The sequence below is a fragment of the Conger conger genome, chromosome 5 (assembly GCF_963514075.1).
Source record: "Conger conger chromosome 5, fConCon1.1, whole genome shotgun sequence".
NCBI lineage: Eukaryota > Metazoa > Chordata > Actinopteri > Anguilliformes > Congridae > Conger > Conger conger.
Genome location: NC_083764.1, coordinates 56447884 through 56471110, shown reverse-complemented (window position 1 = coordinate 56471110; position 23227 = coordinate 56447884). Strand labels below are relative to the sequence as shown.

At 49.5% G+C, this 23227-nt stretch overlaps 2 protein-coding genes across 2 annotated transcripts in view; one reads left to right on the top strand and one right to left on the bottom strand.

The window, feature by feature from the left end:
- Positions 1-6922, top strand: part of zswim5 (zinc finger, SWIM-type containing 5) — a 57050-nt gene extending 50128 nt beyond the window's left edge. Inside the window, exons 9-14 of the mRNA XM_061243146.1 lie at positions 2010-2267; positions 2686-2821; positions 3705-3862; positions 4437-4600; positions 5132-5213; positions 5912-6922. Coding sequence (XP_061099130.1) covers positions 2010-2267; positions 2686-2821; positions 3705-3862; positions 4437-4600; positions 5132-5213; positions 5912-6774 — 1661 coding nt within the window. The 3' untranslated portion in view covers positions 6775-6922. The remainder of the gene's footprint in view (positions 1-2009; positions 2268-2685; positions 2822-3704; positions 3863-4436; positions 4601-5131; positions 5214-5911) is intronic.
- A 6204-nt stretch (positions 6923-13126) lies between these two features.
- On the bottom strand, positions 13127-22511 carry urod (uroporphyrinogen decarboxylase). The gene is made up of 10 exons (XM_061241044.1): positions 22312-22511; positions 21526-21638; positions 20996-21075; positions 20833-20895; positions 20424-20621; positions 19837-19998; positions 18310-18447; positions 15958-16058; positions 15557-15623; positions 13127-13731 (listed from the first exon to the last, which is right to left on the bottom strand). The coding sequence occupies exons 1-10, from the start codon at positions 22326-22328 to the stop codon at positions 13573-13575; spliced, it is 1098 nt and encodes a 365-aa protein (XP_061097028.1). The 5' UTR covers positions 22329-22511; the 3' UTR covers positions 13127-13572.
- Between the last annotated feature and the right edge of the window lie 716 nt (positions 22512-23227).

Below are 23227 nucleotides of genomic sequence, written 5' to 3'. Positions count from 1 at the left end.
TCAGCCGTCCCAGAGCCTTTGACGTAACGAAGCGGTCGCGGTTGAAATTCCGCCCACGCTCCGCCCGCGCTGTCCGGAGAGCCGGGATCTGGCGCTCCTTTTGTTGGGAGCGCACAGGGGAGGCATTGTGCTGCGGGACAATGCGGGCGCGTGGTACAGACACCGGAGCGATGGCACGCGGACGGACGGACCCCCACACAAAGCCCTGGCCCTCCGCCCGGAGGGCCCGCTGTGTGACCTCACCGCACAGCCGGGGACATCTGCCACTGGGGTGGGGCCTGCTTCTACTGCGGAGCGGCTGGGCTGGGCTGGGCTGGGCTGGGCTGGGCTGGGCTGGGCTGGGCTGGGCTGGGCTGGGCTGGGCTGGGCTGGGCTGGGCTGGGCTGGGCTGGGCTGGGCTGGGCTGGGCTGGGCTGGGCTGGATTAATGTGGCCTCTTTTAAAATATGGGTCATGAGTGAAATTGCTCCCTCCTCCCTCCGTGGGCGACAGGCGATCCATATACCAATCAGCGCAGCCTAAACTCGCAATACCACATCCCTTAGACCAATCAACACAGTCTATACTCGCAACACCACATCCCTTAGTCCAATCAACACAGTCTAAACACGGCACTGCATCTCGTATGGGTCAATACACCGTTCAAAACAAGCCGAGCGCATGGCCTTGAATCCGCTTTTATTTCAGTGATTGCAGTCCCTGGCGCACACACATACGCACGTGCGCACACACACACACACACACACACACACGCACACACACACACACACACACACACACACACACACACGCACACGCATCCTGTTTTGAAAAGGTTTTTTCTGTATTTTCCATGGCGATAAAGCCGGGGCCTGACCCTGCTCCTCGTAAACAGGATTGTGCCAGTGGATCATTTTCCAGAGGGATTTAAGCTCAGAGTGAGGATCCACGGCAGCAGATGTTTGTGTTTTTCACGCTGACCACGAACGGTCCTTCCTCCCCATCCTCGCTCATCTTCATCGCCTGCCGCTGGGCTACGAATAGCGTCCTGTGCGTACGTGTACGTGTACGTGTATGTGTACGTATGTATGTCTACATCTTTGTGGGGCTGAGAAGCGATTACTAACAAACCAGAGGCCCCCTATCGCACCGTTATTGTGGGTTAGCATGTAGCCCTTTATATGACTAGCTTTATTCTCCCACCCTTACGACAATGACTGCTGCTAAAAATAAGCACTACTACAATGATTCTCAGCGCATGAATACAGGAGTAATTAAAGCGCTCTTTCGCTCGTATTTGGCGGGATTAGAATGGTAAGTCGGCAGGCTTGGATTCGACTCAAAGGAGGCGTCGGGAGTGTTTCGCCACCGCTCTCCGCGCTGGTTGTCATCTCGTTGTTCGTGAGAAAATAAGAGCGTATGAATACACAAGAACAGGCCGTGCTGCCCATCCAGGCTCGGTAATTACGCCCGCTAATTAGTACAATCTAGCGCAGGGGTGTCCAATCTTATCCAAAAAAGAGCCAGTGGTGGGTGCCGCTTTTTGTCTTAGCCCAGCACAATTATCTTACCATGGTCTTCAGTCGAGCCCTCGATGAGTAGAATCAAGAGTCCCAGTGCTGGGCTGAAACAAAAACCTGCACCCACTCCCACCCCTTTCAGACAAGGACACCCCTGCTGTAGATTGTACTTTTTGGCAGGTGTAATTAGTGGGTCAACATGGGATGAATGGCCTGTTCTCAAGTATCGAACGAGAGTAATCCAGTATCTACCTCAACTTGGAGTATCGAGCACCATCTCCAGTCAAGACCAAGTGAATACCGAGGCCTGTGCTTGCGATGAACGCGTTTCACCGTTTCACCGTTTAACCGTTTAAGATCACAAATAATGCGATTAGAATGTTCTCGACCGAACATTCTAATGCTGATGTAATGATGCTACTGGAGTTCTAGAACACTGACGGAGAGAAAAAAAAAAAGATAAAAAAAAAAAAAGGGTTGACCGTTCTCCTCGTGTCCGTGTTTCCGGCAGATTCCGGGGAGCCCAAGCCGCCGGTGTACCACCACGTGCCGGTGTGGGGCAGCCCCGACGGCGGGGAGTCCTACCTGGCGCTGGCGCTGGAGGTGGCGCTCATGGGCATGGGGCAGCAGCGGGTGATGCCCGAGGGCCTGTACGCCCAGGACAAGGTGTGCCGGAACGAGGAGCAGATCATCGCCCGGCTGCAGGAGATGGAGCTGGACGACCTGCTGGTTCAGGCGCTGCGCAAACAGGCCATCCTGCTGCTGGAAGGTAGGCGGCGCTGTCCCGTCTGTCCGTCTATCTCCCCCTCCCAATCTCATCCTTTACTCCACATCTGATCCCACCCCCTATGCCGAAGCCCCGCCCTCTCAGCCAAAGCCCCACCCCCACCCACTCTGTCAAGGCCCCACCCCCTATTTTTTCTTGTTGAATCCCTTGAGGTTGCGCCTTTGACTTCAGTTTCCTGAGTGTCCTTCAGCGCCCCCTTGAGGCCGCAGGGAGGCGTGCGCTCCCGATGACGAGAGCCTGTTTCTGTGGCTGAGCAGAGCAGCACATTCCCCTCCCCTCCAGCCTGCCCCTCAGTGCACTCATCTGCATTCATTTGCACTATAAAAAACATGAAAGCTTCTACTGTGGGCCCGCAGGACGAGAGCTTTAATCGCGTTTGTGTGTGTGTGTGTGTGCGCAGGAGGTCCATTCAGCGGGCTGGGTGAGATCATTCACAGAGAGAGCGTCCCCATGCACACCTTTGCCAAGTACCTGTTCTCCGCCCTGTTGCCCCACGACACCGACCTGGCCTACAAGCTGGCCCTGCGAGCTATGCGGTGAGTGTCCCCCTCAAACGCACACGCACACGCGTGTGCTAACGGCGCGGCCTCTGGCACCGAGGTTTCCTTCCTTCCCATTTCAGGGCTTATCCTCAAAGAACCCTAATGGTTTTTTTAGAAACAAATTATATTCCATTCATCAGATAAGCTTAAGAATGTGGATCGCATATTTCAGCATAAACGGTCGAAGGGAAAGCTGTCCGGTGAAGGAAATTATTTTACTACGTGTTGTGTAACATCGTGAATACCCATTTAATTTCGAACAAAAAGGATGCAAAGGACAGTAGCTAACTGCCATCGCACAACTCGGCCTCCCTGAAACCTCGGTATCTACACACAATAAGCCTCCATCACACTTTCCATGTGCAGCGTTATTCGTTATTGGTGGGTAATCCTCATCTAGGCTGGGCTGTCATTATCCTTGCTGGGCCCCTCGGGGGTCTGCTAATGCAAAATCAATAGCGGAGCTTAGGGGCCCCGCGTGAGCGCGGTGGGGTCGGCTCGGTCTCCCCCCGGGCGCCAGACACCCGCCCCGGTCCTCCATTTTGGGCCCAGCTCTAATAATGGCAGCCCTGCCTCTGAGAGAACGATTCTCACGTCACGGGGGCTTCGCTCGCTGTGTGATGGCTACGTGAGAGATCTCGCATACTTGCGGGGACGTTTTATGTAGTGGGGACCGGCCTGCCGCTGTGTGTGTGCGTTTTTATACGCCTGTGTGTTACGAGCTGCTGACCGAAACCTAGCGCAGGCTGCGGCTGGTGCGGACGCCTTCTCTCTTACCTGCTGCAGCGGGCATCCGAAACGAAAGTGAGGCATTCTGAGAGCCGTGGCACGCGAACTGAAACTTACAGCTGTGTGTGTGTGTGTGTTTGTCACACAGGCTACCCGTGCTGGAGTCCACGGCCCCTTCGGGCGACGTGGGCCACCCCCACCACGGCATCTCCATGGTCCCCAGCCGCTACCCCCGCTGGTTCACTCTGGGCCACCTGGAGTCCCAGCAGTGTGAGCTGGCCTCCACCATGCTCACCGCCGCTAAAGGTGAGGAACCTTCTCCGCGCGCGCACACACACGCACACACTCCTTCCCACACACGGCAGAGTCAGTCTCACGGCAAGCCTCGCAGATCTCCTGTAAAGGCCATGTCATTTCTCTGCACCCCCAGCTTAATGAAAGCTGACTTGGGGTAAACAACACGCAGGCTGTGAGACCGTATTATTTCTGTGATGCGCTAAAGAGTGCTAGCCACTTCCTCAGCCTCGCATGAATGTTATGAGTCATTTCACAGGTGTTTTTTTTTTTTTCTTTTTTTCTTTTTTTTTCTTCCTTCCTTCCACCACCAGATGTTTATAGAGGTGATATTAGTCGGAGTTTAGTGCAGTGATGATTGCACTAAACTTATGGGGTGTTGATGAAGACCTTTGGCATGTGAAAAACTGTTTCACGGACACAGATTTAGCTTAGTCCTGGATTAAAATTGTATGGAGAATCACCATTGAGAATTGAATTTAGTCTCGGACTAGGCTTAGACTAGGCCGCATAGGTCCTCGTAAATGAGGTCCATGGTGTGAGTTTGGCGTGGTCGTGGCTAAGGGTTCCATCCTCTGTCCCTCAGGTGACATGTTGAGACTGAGGACGGTCCTGGAGGCCATCCAGAAGAACATCCACTCCTCCTCGCTCATCTTCAAGCTGGCCCAGGACGCCTTCAAGATCGCCACGCCTGCCGACAGTCCGCCCGACATCACGCTGCTCAACGTGGCTCTGGAGCTGGGCCTGCAGGTCAGACGCCCGCCCTCCCCTGCGATCGACCGGGCTGTGCTAGTCTGTGTGATGCCAGTTGCTCTCGGTGTCTGTGTCTGTGTGTTAGTTGTGTATTTTGTATGTGTGCGTGCATGCGTTTTATGTTTGTGTGTGTGTCTGTGTGTGTGTCTGTGTGTGTCTGTGTGTGTCTGTGTGTGTCTGTGTGTGTCTGTGTGTGTGTGTCTGTGTGTGTGTGTCTGTGTGTGTCTGTGTGTGTGTGTCTGTGTGTGTCTGTGTCTGTGTGTGTCTGTGTGTGTCTGTGTGTGTCTGTGTGTCTGTCTGTGTCTGTGTCTGTGTCTGTGTCTGTGTCTGTGTCTGTGTCTGTGTCTGTGTCTGTGTGTGTGTGTGTGTGTGTGTGTGTGTGTGTGTGTGTGTGTGTGTGTGTGTGTGTGTGTGTGTGTGTCTGTGTGTGTGTGGATAAGCCTGCACAGTGTAATTGGAGCTGAAGTGCAGTGGCCCTTGCCGTGCTGTGTCACAGTGAGGCTGATGTGTGCTGATGTCTGTCCACAGGTGATGCGCATGACTCTCTCCACTCTCAACTGGAGACGCAGGGAGATGGTGCGCTGGCTGGTCACCTGCGCCACCGAAGTCGGTGAGTATTCCCCCCCCCTCTCTCACACACGCACGCACGCACGCATACACGCACTTACATGCGCATACACACGGCTCAATAGGTACAAATAGGCCAATTAGAGAGCCCAGTTAATGGCCAGCTCAAAGAGGGAAAGGGCTTTGTTATAAATCTTAGGGCACACTGAAGAACCAGCTGAAAATCGTTCACTTGTTTATCTCCGTATTAGAAGTGCTGTTCCATCAAATCAAACTTGTTTTTGATCGGACGGCTTTGTCCCTCAGGCCGAGTAATCCGTCGGTGGCTACGAACGGATAACAGCCACAGATTGTAACTGTAGTGTAAAAACGGATGAAAATCCTTTCAGGAAAAAAATGTATCCTCCTTTTTTTCCCCTACTTACTGGGGGATGGGAGGGAGAAGACGAGTGGAGGAAAGGAGGATACATTTTTTTCTCAATACTGGGTCTCCAACCCTGGTCCTGGAGAGCTACAGGGTCTGCTGGTGTGTGTTGTTACCCAGCACTTAATTAATCATTTAGAGCAGTTCATTAATTAAGCAGAAAAACAAAAACCAGCAGACCCAGTTGCTTTCTAGGAACAAGGACACCTTTTAGCACACTTGTACCTGGTAATGGGTATGGACTTTTGTTGTACGTCGCTCTGCCTTTAATGTGAATGTAATGTTCTCATTGGCCGTCCTCTTTCCCCCCCCCTCAGGCCTGCGAGCTCTGGTGAGCATCCTCCAGGGCTGGTACACCCTCTTCACCCCCACCGAGGCCACCAGCATCGTGGCGGCCACGGTCATGTCCCACAACACCATCCTGCGGCTGAGCCTGGACTACCCGCAGCGGGAGGAGCTGGCCAGCTGCGCGCGGACGCTGGCCCTGCAGTGCGCCATGAAGGACCCTCAGAACTGCGCCCTGTCGGCGCTCACCCTCTGCGAGAAGGACCACATCGCCTTCGAGACGGCCTACCAGATCGTCATCGACGCGGCGTCCACCGGCATGACGTACTCGCAGCTGTTCACCATCGCCCGCTACATGGAGCACCGCGGCTACCCGCTGCGCGCCTTCAAGCTGGCCTCGCTGGCCATGACGCACCTCAACCTGGCCTACAACCAGGACACGCACCCGGCCATCAACGACGTGCTGTGGGCCTGCGCGCTCAGCCACTCGCTGGGCAAGAACGAGCTGGCCGCCATCATCCCCCTGGTGGTGAAGAGCGTGCACTGCGCCACGGTGCTGTCGGACATCTTGCGCCGCTGCACCATGACGGCGCCCGGCCTGGCCGGCATCCCCGGCCGGCGGAACTCGGGCAAGCTCATGTCCACGGACAAGGCGCCGCTCCGGCAGCTCCTGGACGCCACCATCAGCGCCTACATCAACACCACCCACTCGCGGCTCACCCACATCAGCCCGCGGCACTACGGCGAGTTCATCGAGTTCCTCAGCAAGGCGCGCGAGACCTTCCTGCTGGCGCAAGACGGACACATACAGTTCGCCCAGTTCATCGACAACCTCAAACAGATTTACAAGGGCAAGAAGAAACTGATGATGTTGGTGCGCGAGCGCTTCGGCTGACACCCTCCCCCCCCCACGCCCGTCGCTTGGCAAGGGGGGGTTGTGGGCGGGGACGGCCTCCAGGGGATTATTATTATTATTATCCTGACTTTTTTTCGTTTTTGTTTTTCTTTGTGATTTTCTTCGAGTAAAACCACCGTTCACAACGTCATTCTACCAGGTAGAAAAGTTATGGGGGGAGGGAGGGGGGAGGGGGAAAAAACTTCTACAGGTGTAAACAACTGAAGTGTTTTTTCTACGTTTTCATTTAGAAAAAGAGGGAAAAAAATAAACAAAAAAAATAAATTGTACAAAAATAAAAACAGGAGTGGCACATAAAGAGGGGGGGGAAACCAAATGACCTGTGGGATGAGGAGCCAGATAACGCTCCCCCTCGTGGCGCGCGCTGGGTTGTTTTTTTGTGTTTTTTTTTTTTTGTTTTTTTTAAGGAGTTTCTTGAAAACATCGAAAGAGACATACCAAAACGCTGGCAGGGCAGAGTGAGATCATCGTACCTCTATTGTATTCCAAGGATCAGCTTTAAGGCCCCAGGAAGAGTCTGGAACGTGGACCTGACAGCAGGTTTGGGAAGGAACCTGCGCAGTTAGCGCGTAGCACCAAAACGCCGGTCTGCACCGCCCCTCAGTCCGACCACTTTCCAGGCTCCACCAAGCCGCTTCAAGTGTGAATCCTCCTCCTCCTCCTCCTCCCTTTTATTTATTCTAGTTTGTTTTTCTAGCCTTTTTCACTTTCAATGAAGGTACTTTTCAGCAGGAAATGAAAGAAATACCGTATTACTCCAAATTAATAACCCCCACACGTTTTACGGCCAAACGTCGTCGTGTTGACAACTAGCAGGGCTCATGGCCAGGGTTGTGTAAATGTCGTTATACAACGGGTCTCGACTGGGGTATGTTTCTGCGGCACCGCTTAAATTTCACGGCTGAAAACCGCATTTTTTCCCCCAGCCCTGAAACAGAACGCCACTGTCGAGTGCTTCTGAAGGTATTGCTTGCGGAAGAGGGAGGAGGACCAGGAGTGGGCCATAGGCTACTTCCTAAATCCAGGCCTGTTGTTGTTTATACTTGGTGAATTGCTCAAATGATATGTAATAATTTCACGTTCCCTTTTGCGGAGATTGTGAATGTTTAATATATGCAGTGGTGAGCGGCCAAATGTACGGCAGGAAAACGGTATAAGTGGTATATCGGCGTTGGACAAGTGCTTAATGTTGACGTTTGCGAAGCTTGCAGTTCATTTTCATGTGTTACCCGAGGGAACGTGCAACGGTATGAAAGCGTACAGGCGTATAATTGTAATAGCGTGAAGTTCAAACGTAATTTCATTATCAAACGGAGGAAAATAGTCCTGGTTTTAGACATCTGTGTGGAAGTGTCTTTCCTCCTTTAACTCCTTTAACTGGGAGTGCCCCCAGCTGGTTCGAAACCTTCACACTCTTTTGCTTTGGTTTCTATTTGAGGTAATACGGTAAAGAACGAAAAAGATGCTAAATGCTAAACTCCGTTCTCAGGGAATCACTTAAAGAAACGAAACAAAAAAATGGTAGCAAAAGCATTTATGATATTGTAAATATGAAAGTGTCAATTCAAAAAATTGTAAAGTTATAATTATTTATGATAATTGTATGTCTTTTTTTTTTTCGGATACTTGAATTTGTTGTGGGCTGGGAATGTGATTACGACATTAAGAGGAAAGACTTCAAGACATTTCTCAGGTGCTCCTGTGTTTTTCTCATTTATTTTGTATCTTTATTTTGTTTTTATTTTCGCAATATGTTGTGCAAGAGGAAGCATGTAACATAGAGATTTAAAAAGGAGAAGAAAAATAAACACAAACGGAAAGCACCAGACTATGCAGAACTACTTAGTCATTTTCCCCTCCCTTTCCCTCCTCTGACAGGGGGATCTGCTGGGGTCAAGGTTCAAGGGGGCGTGAGCCAACACCCTGTACCAAACTAATATCAAGGCAGCACATATGTGTTTATTCATACGTCAATGATAGTCCATACAGCCAATCGGGTTGGACATTGGCTTGGAAGGAGAGTTGTATTGTGTTCTTTTTGGACTTTAGCTGTAGCGTCTAAGTGTCTGGCAGTTGGTTTTTAAAGAGAAAAGGCATGTCTTTCGACGTTTTGCTGCCCATTGCACTCTTTGTGTTTGCAGGCCCCGCCCCATTGCAACACTGTTCCGTGGGTGTCGACTGCTTAAAGCCTTCCTCATAGTTTCTCAATCCCCCCCCCACCCCCACACTGAGTCAAATATTTTCCCGATACTGATAAATTCATAGGAGACGTACAAGTTGGGGATGAGATTCCCAAGTGGCCGTCGTTTTGGTCCCCAGGTTGTGTTTTTTATCGGAGGGTCATTTACTGAATATCGTTTCCTCCTTCCCAGCAGTCCTCCTCAGATCGAGTGCTGTTGCCGTCTCTTCTTCCCCGACCTCTGGCGTTTCGGGACCTGGCCCTAGACTAGTGTTATCGGCCATGTGCAAACACAATTGGAACAGCTGCCATTAGAATGGGAGAGCCACTAGCGACGAGTGGGAGGGGGAAAAAAAAGGAACGTCTTTTTCTTTTGAGGAAAAAAAAAAAAAACTTGCTTTTTGCAAAATGTGCTGCAGTACATTTTAGAACTGCCTGTTACATACACGTCGAACTGAGCAATGGTTCCTCTCTGCTTCCTGTTCTATAGTTAACCTAGCTGGTCCAATAGCATCGCAAAAAAAGGACACCATTTTGTTTTCTTTTGGTTTAGTTTTTTTCTCTCCCACACCCTAAGTGTCTATATGTGTACCAGTGTTTTGACCTGTCCCTAGAATTTAGAAGGAAAAAATAAGCGCTGGTAGAGGTTGTTCACTAGTTTATCTACTGTTTTAGATTTTAATTTAAGAGAAAGTGTGTGTCGCCTCTTTGTGCTACTGAATTAAAAAAAGGAAGGTATCCAGTATTTGTTGCCACAGAAGTATCGTTCATCAACACTTTTTGTTTGTGCAACCTCTTGAGCTAATGTCTATGAAACAAAAAGTTTATTACTATTTATGTAATGCTACTACCATTTTATATGATTTGTGTTGGAATCTCAGTGCTTTTCTATGAATAAAGTGTGAAACACAGACTTGGCGTGGCCTTGGTTTTTTGAGGCCCTTGCCTCTGGTCTCACCTGGCCCCAGCATTCCCCACCGCAGAAACGCCAGTGCGGTCCCTGGTGAGGTGAGTACTCCGACGGTGGCTGAAGAGCAGCACACAAACAGTGAGTCCTCCAGTGTAGGGGCGCGCTGAGCCGGGGAGGCGAAATGTTTGCGTTTTACTGCGCTTGCCTGGCTGTGTAAATAGCGGGGGCCCGTCTGTCCCTGACCAGACGCCTGGACGGCGGGGCTGGGAGAGGGGGCCCGAGGAGCCCATCAGCATGGCGTGCCACGCACCCGTCCCCTCCCTCCCTACGTGGCGGAGCGGCCAGATTGATCGCTCCTCTAAATGAGCCTATTAATTATCCCAGCAGCAGCAGGCAGCTCCCCCCCCCCCCCCCCCCCCCCCGGAACAATCTGGTAATGGGCTCGGCGTATCGCTGGAACCTCTCCGTCCGTTCGGTCTGCCTGCTCGGCGGGGTGAGGGCGAGAGCCGAAATGCATCGTGGGATGCGCGGGGGGAGCACGGCGAGTAACGCCGGGCGGGTGGGCCCGGAACGCTGGACGCGCTATCGCTGGAGAGGAAAGGGCCCTCCCGAGCCCCGCCGCGGCGCGCTAACGATCGACCCTCTGAGACCGCGCGCTGACCGCCGGCGCTTGTTTTGGCAGGTACAGACAGCGGAGCGCTGCCTCCTCTCCCCATTAGCCCAGTCCTTCACGGACGGCTGGTCCGGAGCGGGGAGCAGAGGTGGGGGGCGCTGGACGATGCGCTGTTAGCCTGGCCGGCGTGACGTGGCGTGGAGGTGGGAGAGACGGCCGGTAATTGGCCTCCCTACCTGCCTCCTCTGTTCTGCACGCCGTTGGCAACCCTCCCCGGCCCGTGCAAAACTGCTCGTTTCATCCCCCCCCCCCCCCCAACGGCGGTGAAGCCTCGGAGCCTCCGCTAAGCGTCGGAGGTGTTGGCACTCTTCGCGGGTTGCCATAGCGATAATCGCCTCCCCGACGGCCGGCCGTCCGTCTCTGTCAGAGCTTGACGAGGGTCTTTGTGAGGCTGGGCGTGGTGGGGGGGGTGACAGGTAGCGCCCCCCCCCCCCCCCTCGCTATCGGCACCTGGAACGGGGCAGTCCTGCTGTCATCGCGATCAGACATCCCCTCTCTACTGGGACCTGATTTGGAGAGCTTTGTTCTGGCGGCCAGATTCCCTTCTTTCCCCTCCTTCTCCCCCAGCATTCTTGAGTAATTGGGGTGTCTGGTGCCGAGCGAGGAGAGGGCGGAGCTCCTTTCACTCCCGCACCTCCTCGGAGCTCAACCCGGGCCCCCACAATGCACCGAGAGAACGGCTGCGCGAACGTGGGATGAGGCCGGGCAGCGATGGAAACCAGGATGTTCCACAGGCTACCGACTCCTCCAGCACGCTGGAAACCGCTCTCCGTCTACAAAACCCTTTCAACTTCAATTTAGGAACAACACCGACCTGAGCTACTCAACTCAGCTGGAGTTACTCCAGGGTACAATGTGCGTCTGTTTGAATTTGTATTTCCCAAATACTGTCATTGATTTCACCAATAAAAAATAACAACATGCTGCTGACTATAATATAAATATTAGGGCCCAACCAGCAGTCGTAGGTCCTGAATAATAAGCGGTTGTCCGTTCGTTTAGGTCGTTACTGGTGGGTAAGGACCCACCGGCCCGCTCCTGCGGAAAACTTTGTCCAAATCTGCATTAGCCACGGCTGGCCCAGCCATTCTCCACTGCTGCTGCTGCTGCTAATATCTAAAATCAATCACCGCCCGAGACCTCCCATCTGATACAGAGCTGATAACGCCGGGCCCTGACAAATGATGTACAGTCGACTGTCTCCAAGAGCAGATTGGATTTTCAGGCTTGCTGATTTGCTGAAAGATTGTGCCTGACCCCTCCCTCCCCCCCCTGCTTATTTCTCCCTCCCCCACCACCACCCCCTGGCCATGTTTCCACCCCCCTCCTCCCCTTTTTAAGGAGGCCTTGGGGACATTGGCTTTTTAAAGTGTAGATTCATTTTTTGCAATTAAAAATAATGCCCAAACCCCCCCCTTGAGGAGTTCCTCGCAAGCTTGACTGAGAGAGGAAAGGAAAGGAAGGGAGGGGAGGAGAGGAGAGGGGGGAGCGCCTGGCGCAAACACACACAAAAAATGTATAAACGAAAACCCTGCGCTTTGTTCTGAGCCAACACACATGCCGACCGGGGGCTTAAAAAATCCCCCGGCCCTAATCAGCAAATTGATTCGAGCTTGTTTTTCTCCCCGAAGGCTTACGGCACCTCGCGCTTCAATCAAGGCCCGCTTGATCCCACGCTTTGACAACCGCACGCCGTCCGCGGCCAAAATGACGGGAGGTGGCAGCTGTTTATAGTCCAGACACAAACGAGCTGGGAGCCTCCATTGTGCTCCGACTAGCGCCTTTGATTGGATATTCAGACGGAAGCGGCGTCTTTTCTCAGGTTTGTCGAGCGACGGACCGCGGTGGGTCTGGGTACTCTCAAACAGCGTGCGCTCTCCTTCCACTCAAACAATTCAGTGCTAGTTTAAAAACAAAAAAACGATTCAGTATTCACTGTTTATAGAAATCAAGGGGGAAAGGAATTGGCTCTAGATGCCTGACTTGTTTGAATCAGTCATTTATGAGAATCGTAACACTGAATGCGGTGTGATTGTAATGAACGTGTGCAATATAGACATTTATGTACCATTGGCTTTGGAGGTGGAGAATAATTGCGTAGATGTACACAAATGCATTTCTAGGCGATCCAGATAAGCGTGATCCTCACACCATATTGGTTGTTTTTGTGGACTTACTTGGGGTCCCAGCATTTCAACAAAAACAACAACAACGGCTGGCTTTGCATCACGAGCGCATCTGCTTATCTCCAGTGCTTGTATTAAAAAAAACGCCCACTTGGGATTAACTTGTTTTGATTTGGGAAGGAGATGGCGATAATGATAAATAATCACACCAGCGCTTTCACTCTAAGCCGAAGGAAAAACAGCCTCTTCTATTGCATCGAAATTGTTTTGCCCAAGTGTTTCCACAATGTCATCAGACAAAAACCAAAACAAAAGAATCAGTATAAATAGAAATTAATATGGCTCAAAAAAATAACATATCTAATTGTTCTTTTTGTAATGTCTTACGCAGGACAATTCCATCTCTTCTGAATGCCCCTGTTGTTTGGAGAACAACACTCAAGCCGAGTCCAAAATACTTTTTATTCATCAAAATTTTCATGAAGTCCACTCCTTACTTCGGGATAGCTTACAATATTACAAATGAACAGGACTATTCACTTGGTACATTCAAACCACCATTCAGAACTTGGATTTATTTTACTGGCGCAAACATGATTAACTAAATGGACTAGATCATGGCAAAAAGTAGGGCCCCACTTCCGCAGATTTACCGACACGGAAATGGCCGTTTTGGAAAACTCGTTTCCAGCTACCCACAGGCAACCTCAGGAGGAATGGGCGGGTTAAGATGGTACTAGCACTGAAATAACATAAATGGCGCTTTTACGGCCTAGCATTAGCCTGGCTAATAACACAGCGATCAGTTGTCCCGAGTGAACAGTGTAGCGCAGTCACAGCCGTGGTCCCGTCCCCCGTATGTGTCCTTCTCTCTGGTGGAATGGGGCGGTTATTTTAGGAGCTGTCGGGAGTGGGAGTGGACCGCCTCCACGAAGGCTCCCACGTGCTCCGGGTCCATGTCGGGGTACAGTCCGTGCCCCAGATTAGCGATGTACCCCCTGGGGCCGAAGCCGTCCAGCATCTTCTTAACGATCTCCGCTATCGTCTCCTGCAACATTCCACAAAATCCTGCTCTTTACTACGCAGTAAAAATTATTCGTCTGGAAGAATGAATTAATTTTGAACAGAAACCAACTGCCAAAAGACCTAAAATTGCAATATAAAGGTACTCAAACTTTATCCTCTCTAAAAATATTTCACATTATTTAATAAAACCCACACATCCCTACCCTCCAAGTACCCCAGCCACAAAAGTCACTAGGGCTGGGCAGTATACCTTATTTATTGGCATACTGGTGTGAATTTATGCAATAGAATTTAATTCTTTTTCATCCAATAAATGTAGCAAATTATAAACTGCAATAGGATGACAAAGAAGTTGGGAAATGAACTTAAAGGCCAATTGTCAATTTTGAATGAAACTTGCAAAATTCCACGCGATGCAACCTTACACACAACATAATTTTTGACAGTTGCAGTATATTTCAGTTCACTAATTGTATGTGTGTGTTTTTAAACCAAATAGTCACCTAACACCACACGACAGTATGAAAAGGTGACTGTACTTGTTTGTACATGACTGTAGTATGTACAATATCATGATATATATATCGCCCAGCTCTAGAGGCTGCTGTGGTTTATATGGAGTGAAACCAGCAGCAGGGTGCAGTACGGTGGAGAGGTTTCTCTGACTATCTCCAGTGAAAGCGCTTCACCAGTGCAGCGTGTGTGAATCCCGCTGAAGTCGGAGTGAGGTTTCACAAACCCCATAATTGGAGGAGCTACAATGAGCTGTCAGTCACCAACTTGTTTGGACAAATTGAAAGGATTTACTCTCCACTTCAAAACACAATTTGCCTCCTCATTTCTGCATTTAGAAACCATTTAAAAAACACTTGGACTATTCTTCTGGGTGCAGCATATGCAAGGACAACACATAAACATACACAAACAAGGTTGAAGCAGGGCATTGCCTATAGGACACTATGAAACGGACGTCATAGCTCAGGTCACTGGCAGATTCATATTTTATTATAATCAAATTGTAATTTTAATTTTAATTTTACTGTGATTAATAAATAGTTTAAATCTCCAATAAAAGTGGTGTGATAGAGGTGTGGTGTGGGCTGAGGGGTGGTGTGATAGAGGTGTGGTGTGGGCTGAGGGGTGGTGTTATAGACGTGTGGTGTGGGCTGAGGGATGTGTGATAGAGGTGTGGGCTGAGGGGTGGTGTGATAGAGGTATGGGCTGAGGGGTGGTGTGATAGAGGTGTGGTGTGGGCTGAGGGGTGGTGTGATAGAGGTGTGGGCTGAGGGGTGGTGTGATAGAGGTATGGGCTGAGGGGTGGTGTGATAGAGGTGTGGTGTGGGCTGAGGTGTGGGCTGAGGGGTGGTGTGATAGAGGTGTGGGCTGAGGGGTGGTGTGATAGAGGTATGGGCTGAGGGGTGGTGTGATAGAGGTGTGGTGTGGGCTGAGGGGTGGTGTGATAGAGGTGTGGGCTGAGGGGTGGTGTGATAGAGGTGTGGTGTGGGCTGAGGGGTGGTGTGATAGAGGTGTGGTGTGGGCTGAGGGGTGGTGTGATAGAGGTGTGGTGTGGGCTGAGGGGTGGTGTGGGCTGAGGGGTGGTGTGGGCTGAGGGGTGGTGTGATAGAGGTGTGGAGTGGGCTGAGGGGTGGTGTGATAGAGGTGTGGGCTGAGGGGTGGTGTGATAGAGGTGTGGAGTGGGCTGGGGGGTGGTGTGATAGAGGTGTGGTGTGGGCTGAGGGGTGGTGTGATAGAGGTGTGGTGTGGGCTGAGGGTGGTGTGATAGAGGTGTGGTGTGGGCTGAGGGTGGTGTGATAGAGGTGTGGTGTGGGCTGAGGGTGGGGTCTCACCTTGGGAGCGTACAGGGCGCAGGGGTCCATGTTCCCCTGCAGGGCCACCTTCCCTCCCGTCCTCACCCTGAAAGAGGTCAACACGGGACTCAAACCACTGCTTTCTACAGCTCATCCAGGAGGTGGAAAATCCAGGTTCAGAAGGTAAAAGTCCACCCCAGTATTTTGTTCCAACCACCTGGATTTGCCAATTAAGACAATTCACAACAGGATGGTGCCTGGCGGGGGAGAGGGGCAGGATGGGGGCAGGAATGGGCCAGGATGGGGCCAGGATGGGGCAAGGCTGGGGCCAGGATGGGGCAGGGCTGGGGCCAGGATGGGGCAGGGCTGGGGCCAGGATGGGGCAGGGCTGGGGCCAGGATGGGGCAGGGCTGGGGAGAGGGGAACAGGGGGGCACTCACCGTGCAGATCGTGGGTCGATGGTCCAATCCAAGCCAACGACTTCATAGTGTGACTGAGCGAGGTCCTCCAGGGCATAGTGGCCGTCCTTGGCAAACACAATCTGGGACAGACAGGAAGACCAAACACATTCACCACTAACAGCACAACTAATACTATCAGACACGATGCTGAAGACTTATTATCCCTACTCCTGGCCTAAACCTTAATGGATGCATAAGTCTCTTTGGACAAGAGCCTACACTGCAAAAAGTGGCTGTCATAACAAGTGATGTAACAAGTCTTGTAATAAGACTTAAGATCTTTTTTTATTTTTTAAAGAAAATATTAGCTTGTTTTAAGTTATTGTTTGCTTGATGAGTGAACTTTTCTAATTTCATTGGCAAAAGGTCTACTCTTAACTCATTGGCAATTTTTTTCCTCTTATTTAGCAAAAAAGTAAAACAAATAAGACAATCTCAATATAAGACTAAAATACTTATTTGCTGGTTTTTGCAGTGTAAATGGAGTTTAATGTAACAGATGGATCGTGGGAGTTTAGTTCAGGGGTAGGTGACCCAGGTTCTAAAGTGCCACAGATGTTCTTGTTTTTTTGCTTCATCTGAACCTCTAACTACATAATCAGATTAAGTATTAGGCTTAAAGAAAGTACAGTAGGTAACGTGCTGGAGGTTTAGCTGTTTTCCCCAGTCAGGCTCTTCTCGATAATCCATCAAACTCTTGCGGTAAAACTCAAGACAGAAAAAAAAAAAAACAGAAAGATTACTGCCACCCCAGGACCAGAGCTCTCCTCCCAGGTTTAGCAGGAAGTTCTAAGTGCAGCCTCTAGGGAAAACCTGCCTGCACCCAGCAGAGGGCGATATTCCCTTTAGAAAAGTCCTACTTCTCAGGTCCTGACACACTGTGGTCATTAAAGATCCCACAGCAATTATCACAAAGTTTTGGGGCACGTTCCCTCAGGTCCACTGAGCTGAAGCCAAATTCCCAATCTGACTCCCATCTGGTCACTGAATCGTGCCTCTGTTTAATTGGCCCAGGATGTCCTTGCTGCCTCGCTAAAATTAATGCGCTGGGAGTATTATGGAGCAAAATGGCTGCTAGGCATCAACCGACTAAAATCACAGGGCACAAAACATCAGCAAAAGGTGAGTACCCCAACTCTCCTCCACCATAAAGTATTCAAGATACTTCAAAAGCACTATAAAGACCATTTAAAATGTAGTCATCCTTATTTTTACCCGGTCATTAATTCATGGGCACTCTCCACTGAAACATATTCCCTGATAACAAGTGAGAGGAGATTCTACTTTTAACTCCAGTTGCAAAAAATCTCTGGCCATCTAGTGGTGAAAAGCGAAACTGCAACATCTACGGTTGCTGTTGCTCTGTCATGAAATCTAAATTTCTTTGGATTTGGTGTGCTTTACTTACTAATGAAATTAAAGCATCGGCAGACTAAGTTGGTTTATTGTGCATACATCTTTTAACATCCCTCTGCTGAAGATGTTTTTATTAATTTTTTTGGGAAGACACGTCCACATTTAGAAGACAAACGTCCTAATACGGCACTGTCACCAATAAACAGTGCAGAACAAGGCACCCATTTTTACAAGGTCAGAAATTACACAATGCCTGTGGGGACTAAGCTCTACTGATATTACAGGTTCCTGTGTGTTTGCTGTATTAGGAACATAACTGTGGAGTGGGCGGTTGGAATGGGACAGTTTCACTCTTGGGAAGGAGTGGAGGTTTGGAATGTGACAGCTACTCTGGGCAGTGCTACTTTTAAAGTTGAGTTGCTCTTCGGAAAATGTAGAGTTTTGGAGTGGGACTGAGCTACTCAGGGCAGGAGTGGATGTTTGTAGTGGGACTGAGTTACTCCGGGCAGGAGTGGAGGTTTGGAGTGGGACTGAGTTACTCCGGGCAGGAGTGGAGGTTTGGAGTGGGACTGAGCTGCTCTGTGAAGGACTGGAGGTTTTCCCTCCCCAACTCACAATCACTGTGATTAGCCTTAGACCGTAATGGCACTTATGTATAGATATCGTTACTTGTATAGGTATTGTTGTTTTTATTGGCTGTTGTTGTATTCTAGCTGCCAACAGTGGTATGCTAGTGTGAATGTTGATTGTACTCTTCAAGGGTTCTGAATATGTTTACACTAGGACTCGGAACTGTACTGTCCTCTCAGGTCTACTTTTGCACTTGTTCTTGTGATTGATTTGCACTTTGTTGTACGTCGCTCTGGATAAGAGCATCTGCTAAATGCCACGTAATGTAAAAAAAAAGAAGGTATGTAGCGGGACAGAGTTACTCCAGGCAGGAGTGGAGGTTTGTAATGGGACTGAGGGACTCACCATAGGCACACTGTCCTGGCCCGACTCCTTCAGCTGCTCTTTGACCCGTCGCGCAATGTCCCGCAGGTACGGCAAGCAGAACTCCTTAAACTCCACGGGACCCAAGACCCCAGCGTGGGACTCAAACACCTGCAGGGCCTGCAGCGCCAGGAGAGGAGAACACACTGTCACAGAGTACAGAGGAGAATACACTGTGTCACAGAGTACAGAGGAGAACACACTGTGTCACAGAGTACAGAGGAGAACACACTGTCGCAGAGTACAGAGGAGAACACACTGTGTCACAGAGTACAGAGGAGAACACACTGTCGCAGAGTACAGAGGAGAACACACTGTGTCACAGAGTACAGAGGAGAACACACTGTCGCAGAGTACAGAGGAGAACACACTGTGTCACAGAGTACAGAGGAGAACACACTGTCGCAGAGTACAGAGGAGAACACACTGTGTCACAGAGTACAGAGGAGAACACACTGTCGCAGAGTACAGAGGAGAACACACTGTGTCACAGAGTACAGAGGAGAATACACTGTAACAGAGTACAGAGGAGAATACAGTGTGTCACAGAGTACAGAGAATACAGTGTGTCACAGAGTACAGAGGAGAATACACTGTCAGAGTACAGAGGAGAATACAGTGTGTCACAGAGTACAGAGGAGAATACACTCACAGAGTACAGAGGAGAATACAGTGTGTCACAGTCAGAGTAGAGAGCATATTCTACTTCCCTCCAGTCAAGAGTACAGAGGATCTTCTACTTGCTACAGTCAGAGTAGACAGCATATTCTACTTTGTCATATAGTGTAATGCATATTCCGCTTTGTAATAACAGATGAGACAGAAGTACTACATGCTTAGTCTATAAGAACTCCATAGCCTGCTGGAGAGTTTGCCCAAAGTACAATTATAAAGCTGTTACAAAACTGATCACAGGGAGGTAGACAGCTCGCACCATAATTTTCATCAAATAAATCAATTTGTCTCCAGAAAGCAAACAAACCCACCAAAAACAAATGGTTAAATGTAGAGAATAGCATGCATGGTAAATGGTAAATGGTTGGAATTTATATAGCGCCTTTATCCAAAGCGCTGTACAATTGATGCTTCTCATTCACCCATTCACCCATTCACACACACACACACACACACACACACACACACACACACACACACCCCAACGGCGATTGGCTGCCATGCAAGGCACCGACCAGCTCGTCAGGAGCATTTGGGGGTTAGGTGTCTTGCTCAGGGACACTTCGACACAGCTCCGGGCGGGGGATCGAACCGGCAACCCTCCGACTGCCAGACGACTGCTCTTACTGCCTGAGCCATGTCGCCCATGTCGCATACCACTGATGCTCCCAAAACAAACTTTCTCATGACAAGGTTCAATCAAAGTGGACCTTCCAAAATACTGTCCCTATATTGTGCAACCACCGTTGTATCTATTGTCATACAGGCGTGATACATGCACGTTTTAGTTAAAACAAATCAAGTGTTACAACTGCCCCCCTGAACCTGGTTCACCTGGGCCCCTGCTGCCACCTGCCCCAGCAGGTAGTCCACGATGACGCTGGTGAGCTGGCCCAACAGCTGGTGGCTGGCCTCAGGGTGGGTGTAGAGCCAGCGCTTGGCCTTGGAGTAGGTGGTGGAGCCACCCCCCTCAATCATGTAAGCCATAAGAGTCCACTGTGGAAAGAAACGGGGCAAACCACCACAGACCTCAGACAACATCTTAACCACTGGATTAAAAAAAAAAAAACCCCAAAAAACATGTATCTTTAAGAGCCTAGAACAGTGGTTCCCAACCCTGTTCCTGTAGGTTCACTCCAACCCTAACAAAGCACATCTCATTCAACAGCTAGGCCATGTCGAATCAGCACACTTGCCTGCTATTCATTATACAAGTATACAACCTATATACTCGATAGTAGGCAAGTGCACAGATTCGGGAATGGCACTAGAGAGCTCAGAGCTGCTAATCAGCCGAAACGGGCGCAGAAAATTTGGGTTGAAATGAGAACCTACAGGACGATAGATCTCCAGGAACAAAGTGAAACATATTTGACCCCATGCCCTTCAAACACAGGTCGCCCTGCGGTTAGACGTCTCACCGGGGCCCCGGTGAAGCCGATGAGCGGGACCTTGCCCTCCAGCTTGTGACGGGTGAGGGTGATGGCGCTGAAGACGTAGCCCAGCTCAGCCGGCACGTCCACTTTGGTACGCAGCCTCTGCAGGTCCTCCGGCCCTTTCAGGGGCTCGGGGAACGAGGGGCCCTTTCCTGGAACCATCTGGACGTCCATACCCAGGGCCTGGAGACACAGACAGCATTTTCATCATCAGTCCACATTACAGCCATGGAGCCTCTGTCTTCTTCATAAGCCCTCAGCCATCTCCTCAACACAGGCATCTCTCTACAGAGGTCTGACCTCACAGCGTGTATGAAGGTCCTCTTTCTCCACTCAACTGCTCAAGGGGTGAAGGGGGGGGAAATGAGCCTCGGGCGGTCTGTTGGACTCTCACCTGTGGAACCACCAGGATGTCGCAGAAGATGATGGCAGCATCAAAGGGGAACCGCCTCAAAGGCTGAAATAAATAAATAAAACACCTGCATAAGCATTCGCTCCTTTTACCCTGGGACGAAATCTACCGCACGGAGAGGAACAATGGTCTGCGCTGGACTCACCTGCAGAGTGAGCTCGCAACAGGCCTCCGGAGACCGGCACGTGTCAAAGAAATCCTTCCCAGCTCTGAGCTCACGGAACTCTGTAAACGCGAAGCGCTTCAATTCAGAGGCCGAAAACAGCCAAAGCCAGTTACAGCAGAGCACGTCATATTTACACAACATTCACAACTTATAATATTGATAGTGGGGCATAAATATCTTAATATTACTTGATTAATTGTTGGAACTCCAAAGTGCATTTAATTAAATATGCAAGTTACAGCATTTTGGTTGGAAATATCCCGCTAAATAAGCAACTGGACCGAGTTACAGACCAAGCCGAATTAACAATGATAATATACCCTGTTAAAACACACCTCAAGTAACAGCTCGTAGCTGGTCATTTCAAGATAATCATAGCTGGTTTTACACCAGGTTATTCCGGTCTTAATGATAATGTCCCACTCTGTAAGGTCCTGTTTTTGGTGTAACTGCAACTGAGTGTATGACCAAATAAAAGGTGTTACTGCGCGGTTAAAAATGGGGTTCACCTGGCAAGTAGCGGCCGGCCTGTCTCATACACCACACCGGTACTTGCTGCGTTTCCTCGCCACGGGCTGCTCGCAGGAAAGTATCATTTTTCAGCTCTGGGAAATCCTTTGGACTGAAAACCATAATGTCCAAATACAGTCAGGTCTTCTGCTTAAACTGATACGAAAACGATACGGGTGGCTAACTAGCCAGATACAGACAACTGTATTACAATTGTGCTCTCAATATGCACAAATAATTGGCTACTGACAAATGAAGGGAGGTTGGTCCAGTGATATAGGCTAGTTGTTACCAGTCCTACGTGAACTATCACAACAATTCATGTCGTTCTGTTATCAAACTGCCCATCCCTTCCGTGCTGCTATCTCCAAATACAAACCCAGAGAATACAAAGAAAGAAGAAGGCGTTTACAAAAGATAAGCCTCCACTAAACCAGCAAAATAACCGCTCATTCATTCAAACTGTGTTGTTGCACGCTAGAGTCAGATGCATACACACACACTAACGGTAGTCAGCTAGCAAGCTAAATTCGAACATACTCGTAATGTTAGCCAACTAGCCTTGTCGTCTACTAGCTAGCTAGCTAGTTACCATTATCTTTCATAACGTCTCAATTTGCCATTGCTTCCTCATATGCAACGTTTGATGGCAGGGAGACAAAAAGTCCCAAGTTACATAAGATAGCCAAGTTTTTGACACTAATGTTCCCAGTCATTGACAGTGCAATGCATGGTCTGCGACCTTACTAGCACATAGTTACTTGAAATGTAGACTATATTCTTACCAAATTATGTTATCCATGATGGCAAAGAGCCAACTGTATGTACAATGTAACTTGGTCACATGGACTGCCAGGAGCAGACGTCTGCTAACCAGCGAACTTGATCGGAGTCATTCCACGGTCACGCCCATAGATATACATCCACCACCGAACTGTAGTGTCTTCAGAGCGCTGACATTTTCCCTGAGACTGGAGGACAACCCCGGTGACACCACGTGGTAAGAGAAGAGGGCGTGGTTTGTTCTTATATCACGTAATTTAAGGCACGCATATAGCTTGCCCTTTCCGAAATCAATTACTCTTGCAATAATCTTATGAGAACCGTATTCCCCCCATTTTAATCTCAACTCCCCGAAAATAAAGAAAAAAACCCGCTTCTCAATAAAATACATAACTTCTGAAACCACAACAGGCTAAATCATCCACTGAAGCAGCATATGGAGGAATGATTCTAAGCAAACCTAAGCGCTCAGTTTGTCACCAGCAACATATCTGTAACTGAAATGAAGCTTGTGCAAAAGCATAGCCAGACTCATTTCAGGATACATGTTTTAACGCAGTCACTGCATATCTACATTTAATCAATTTTGTTTATGTAACCTTTCATTCAACACCGTCTGCTCTAATATTGATTCACCACGTGGAACGTGTTGTATGAAATCAACAGCAGAAATTTGACAAATTAAAAATCTAATATAAAATCTTATAATATTGAGCTAGATCACCATAATTATATCTCCTCGGTAACATCTATCGCATTTTATTCTTCATTCACGAATCTTTATATTTCGAGGATGCCCACGTGGTTTTATCTGTTGTGTCCTTCACGTTTTCCAATTTTGTCATGTCATATGACAGCCATTAGGCCCTCCGAGATGTCTTTTAGCTGCCTGAAAGACACTAGCAGATACGTGGCTAG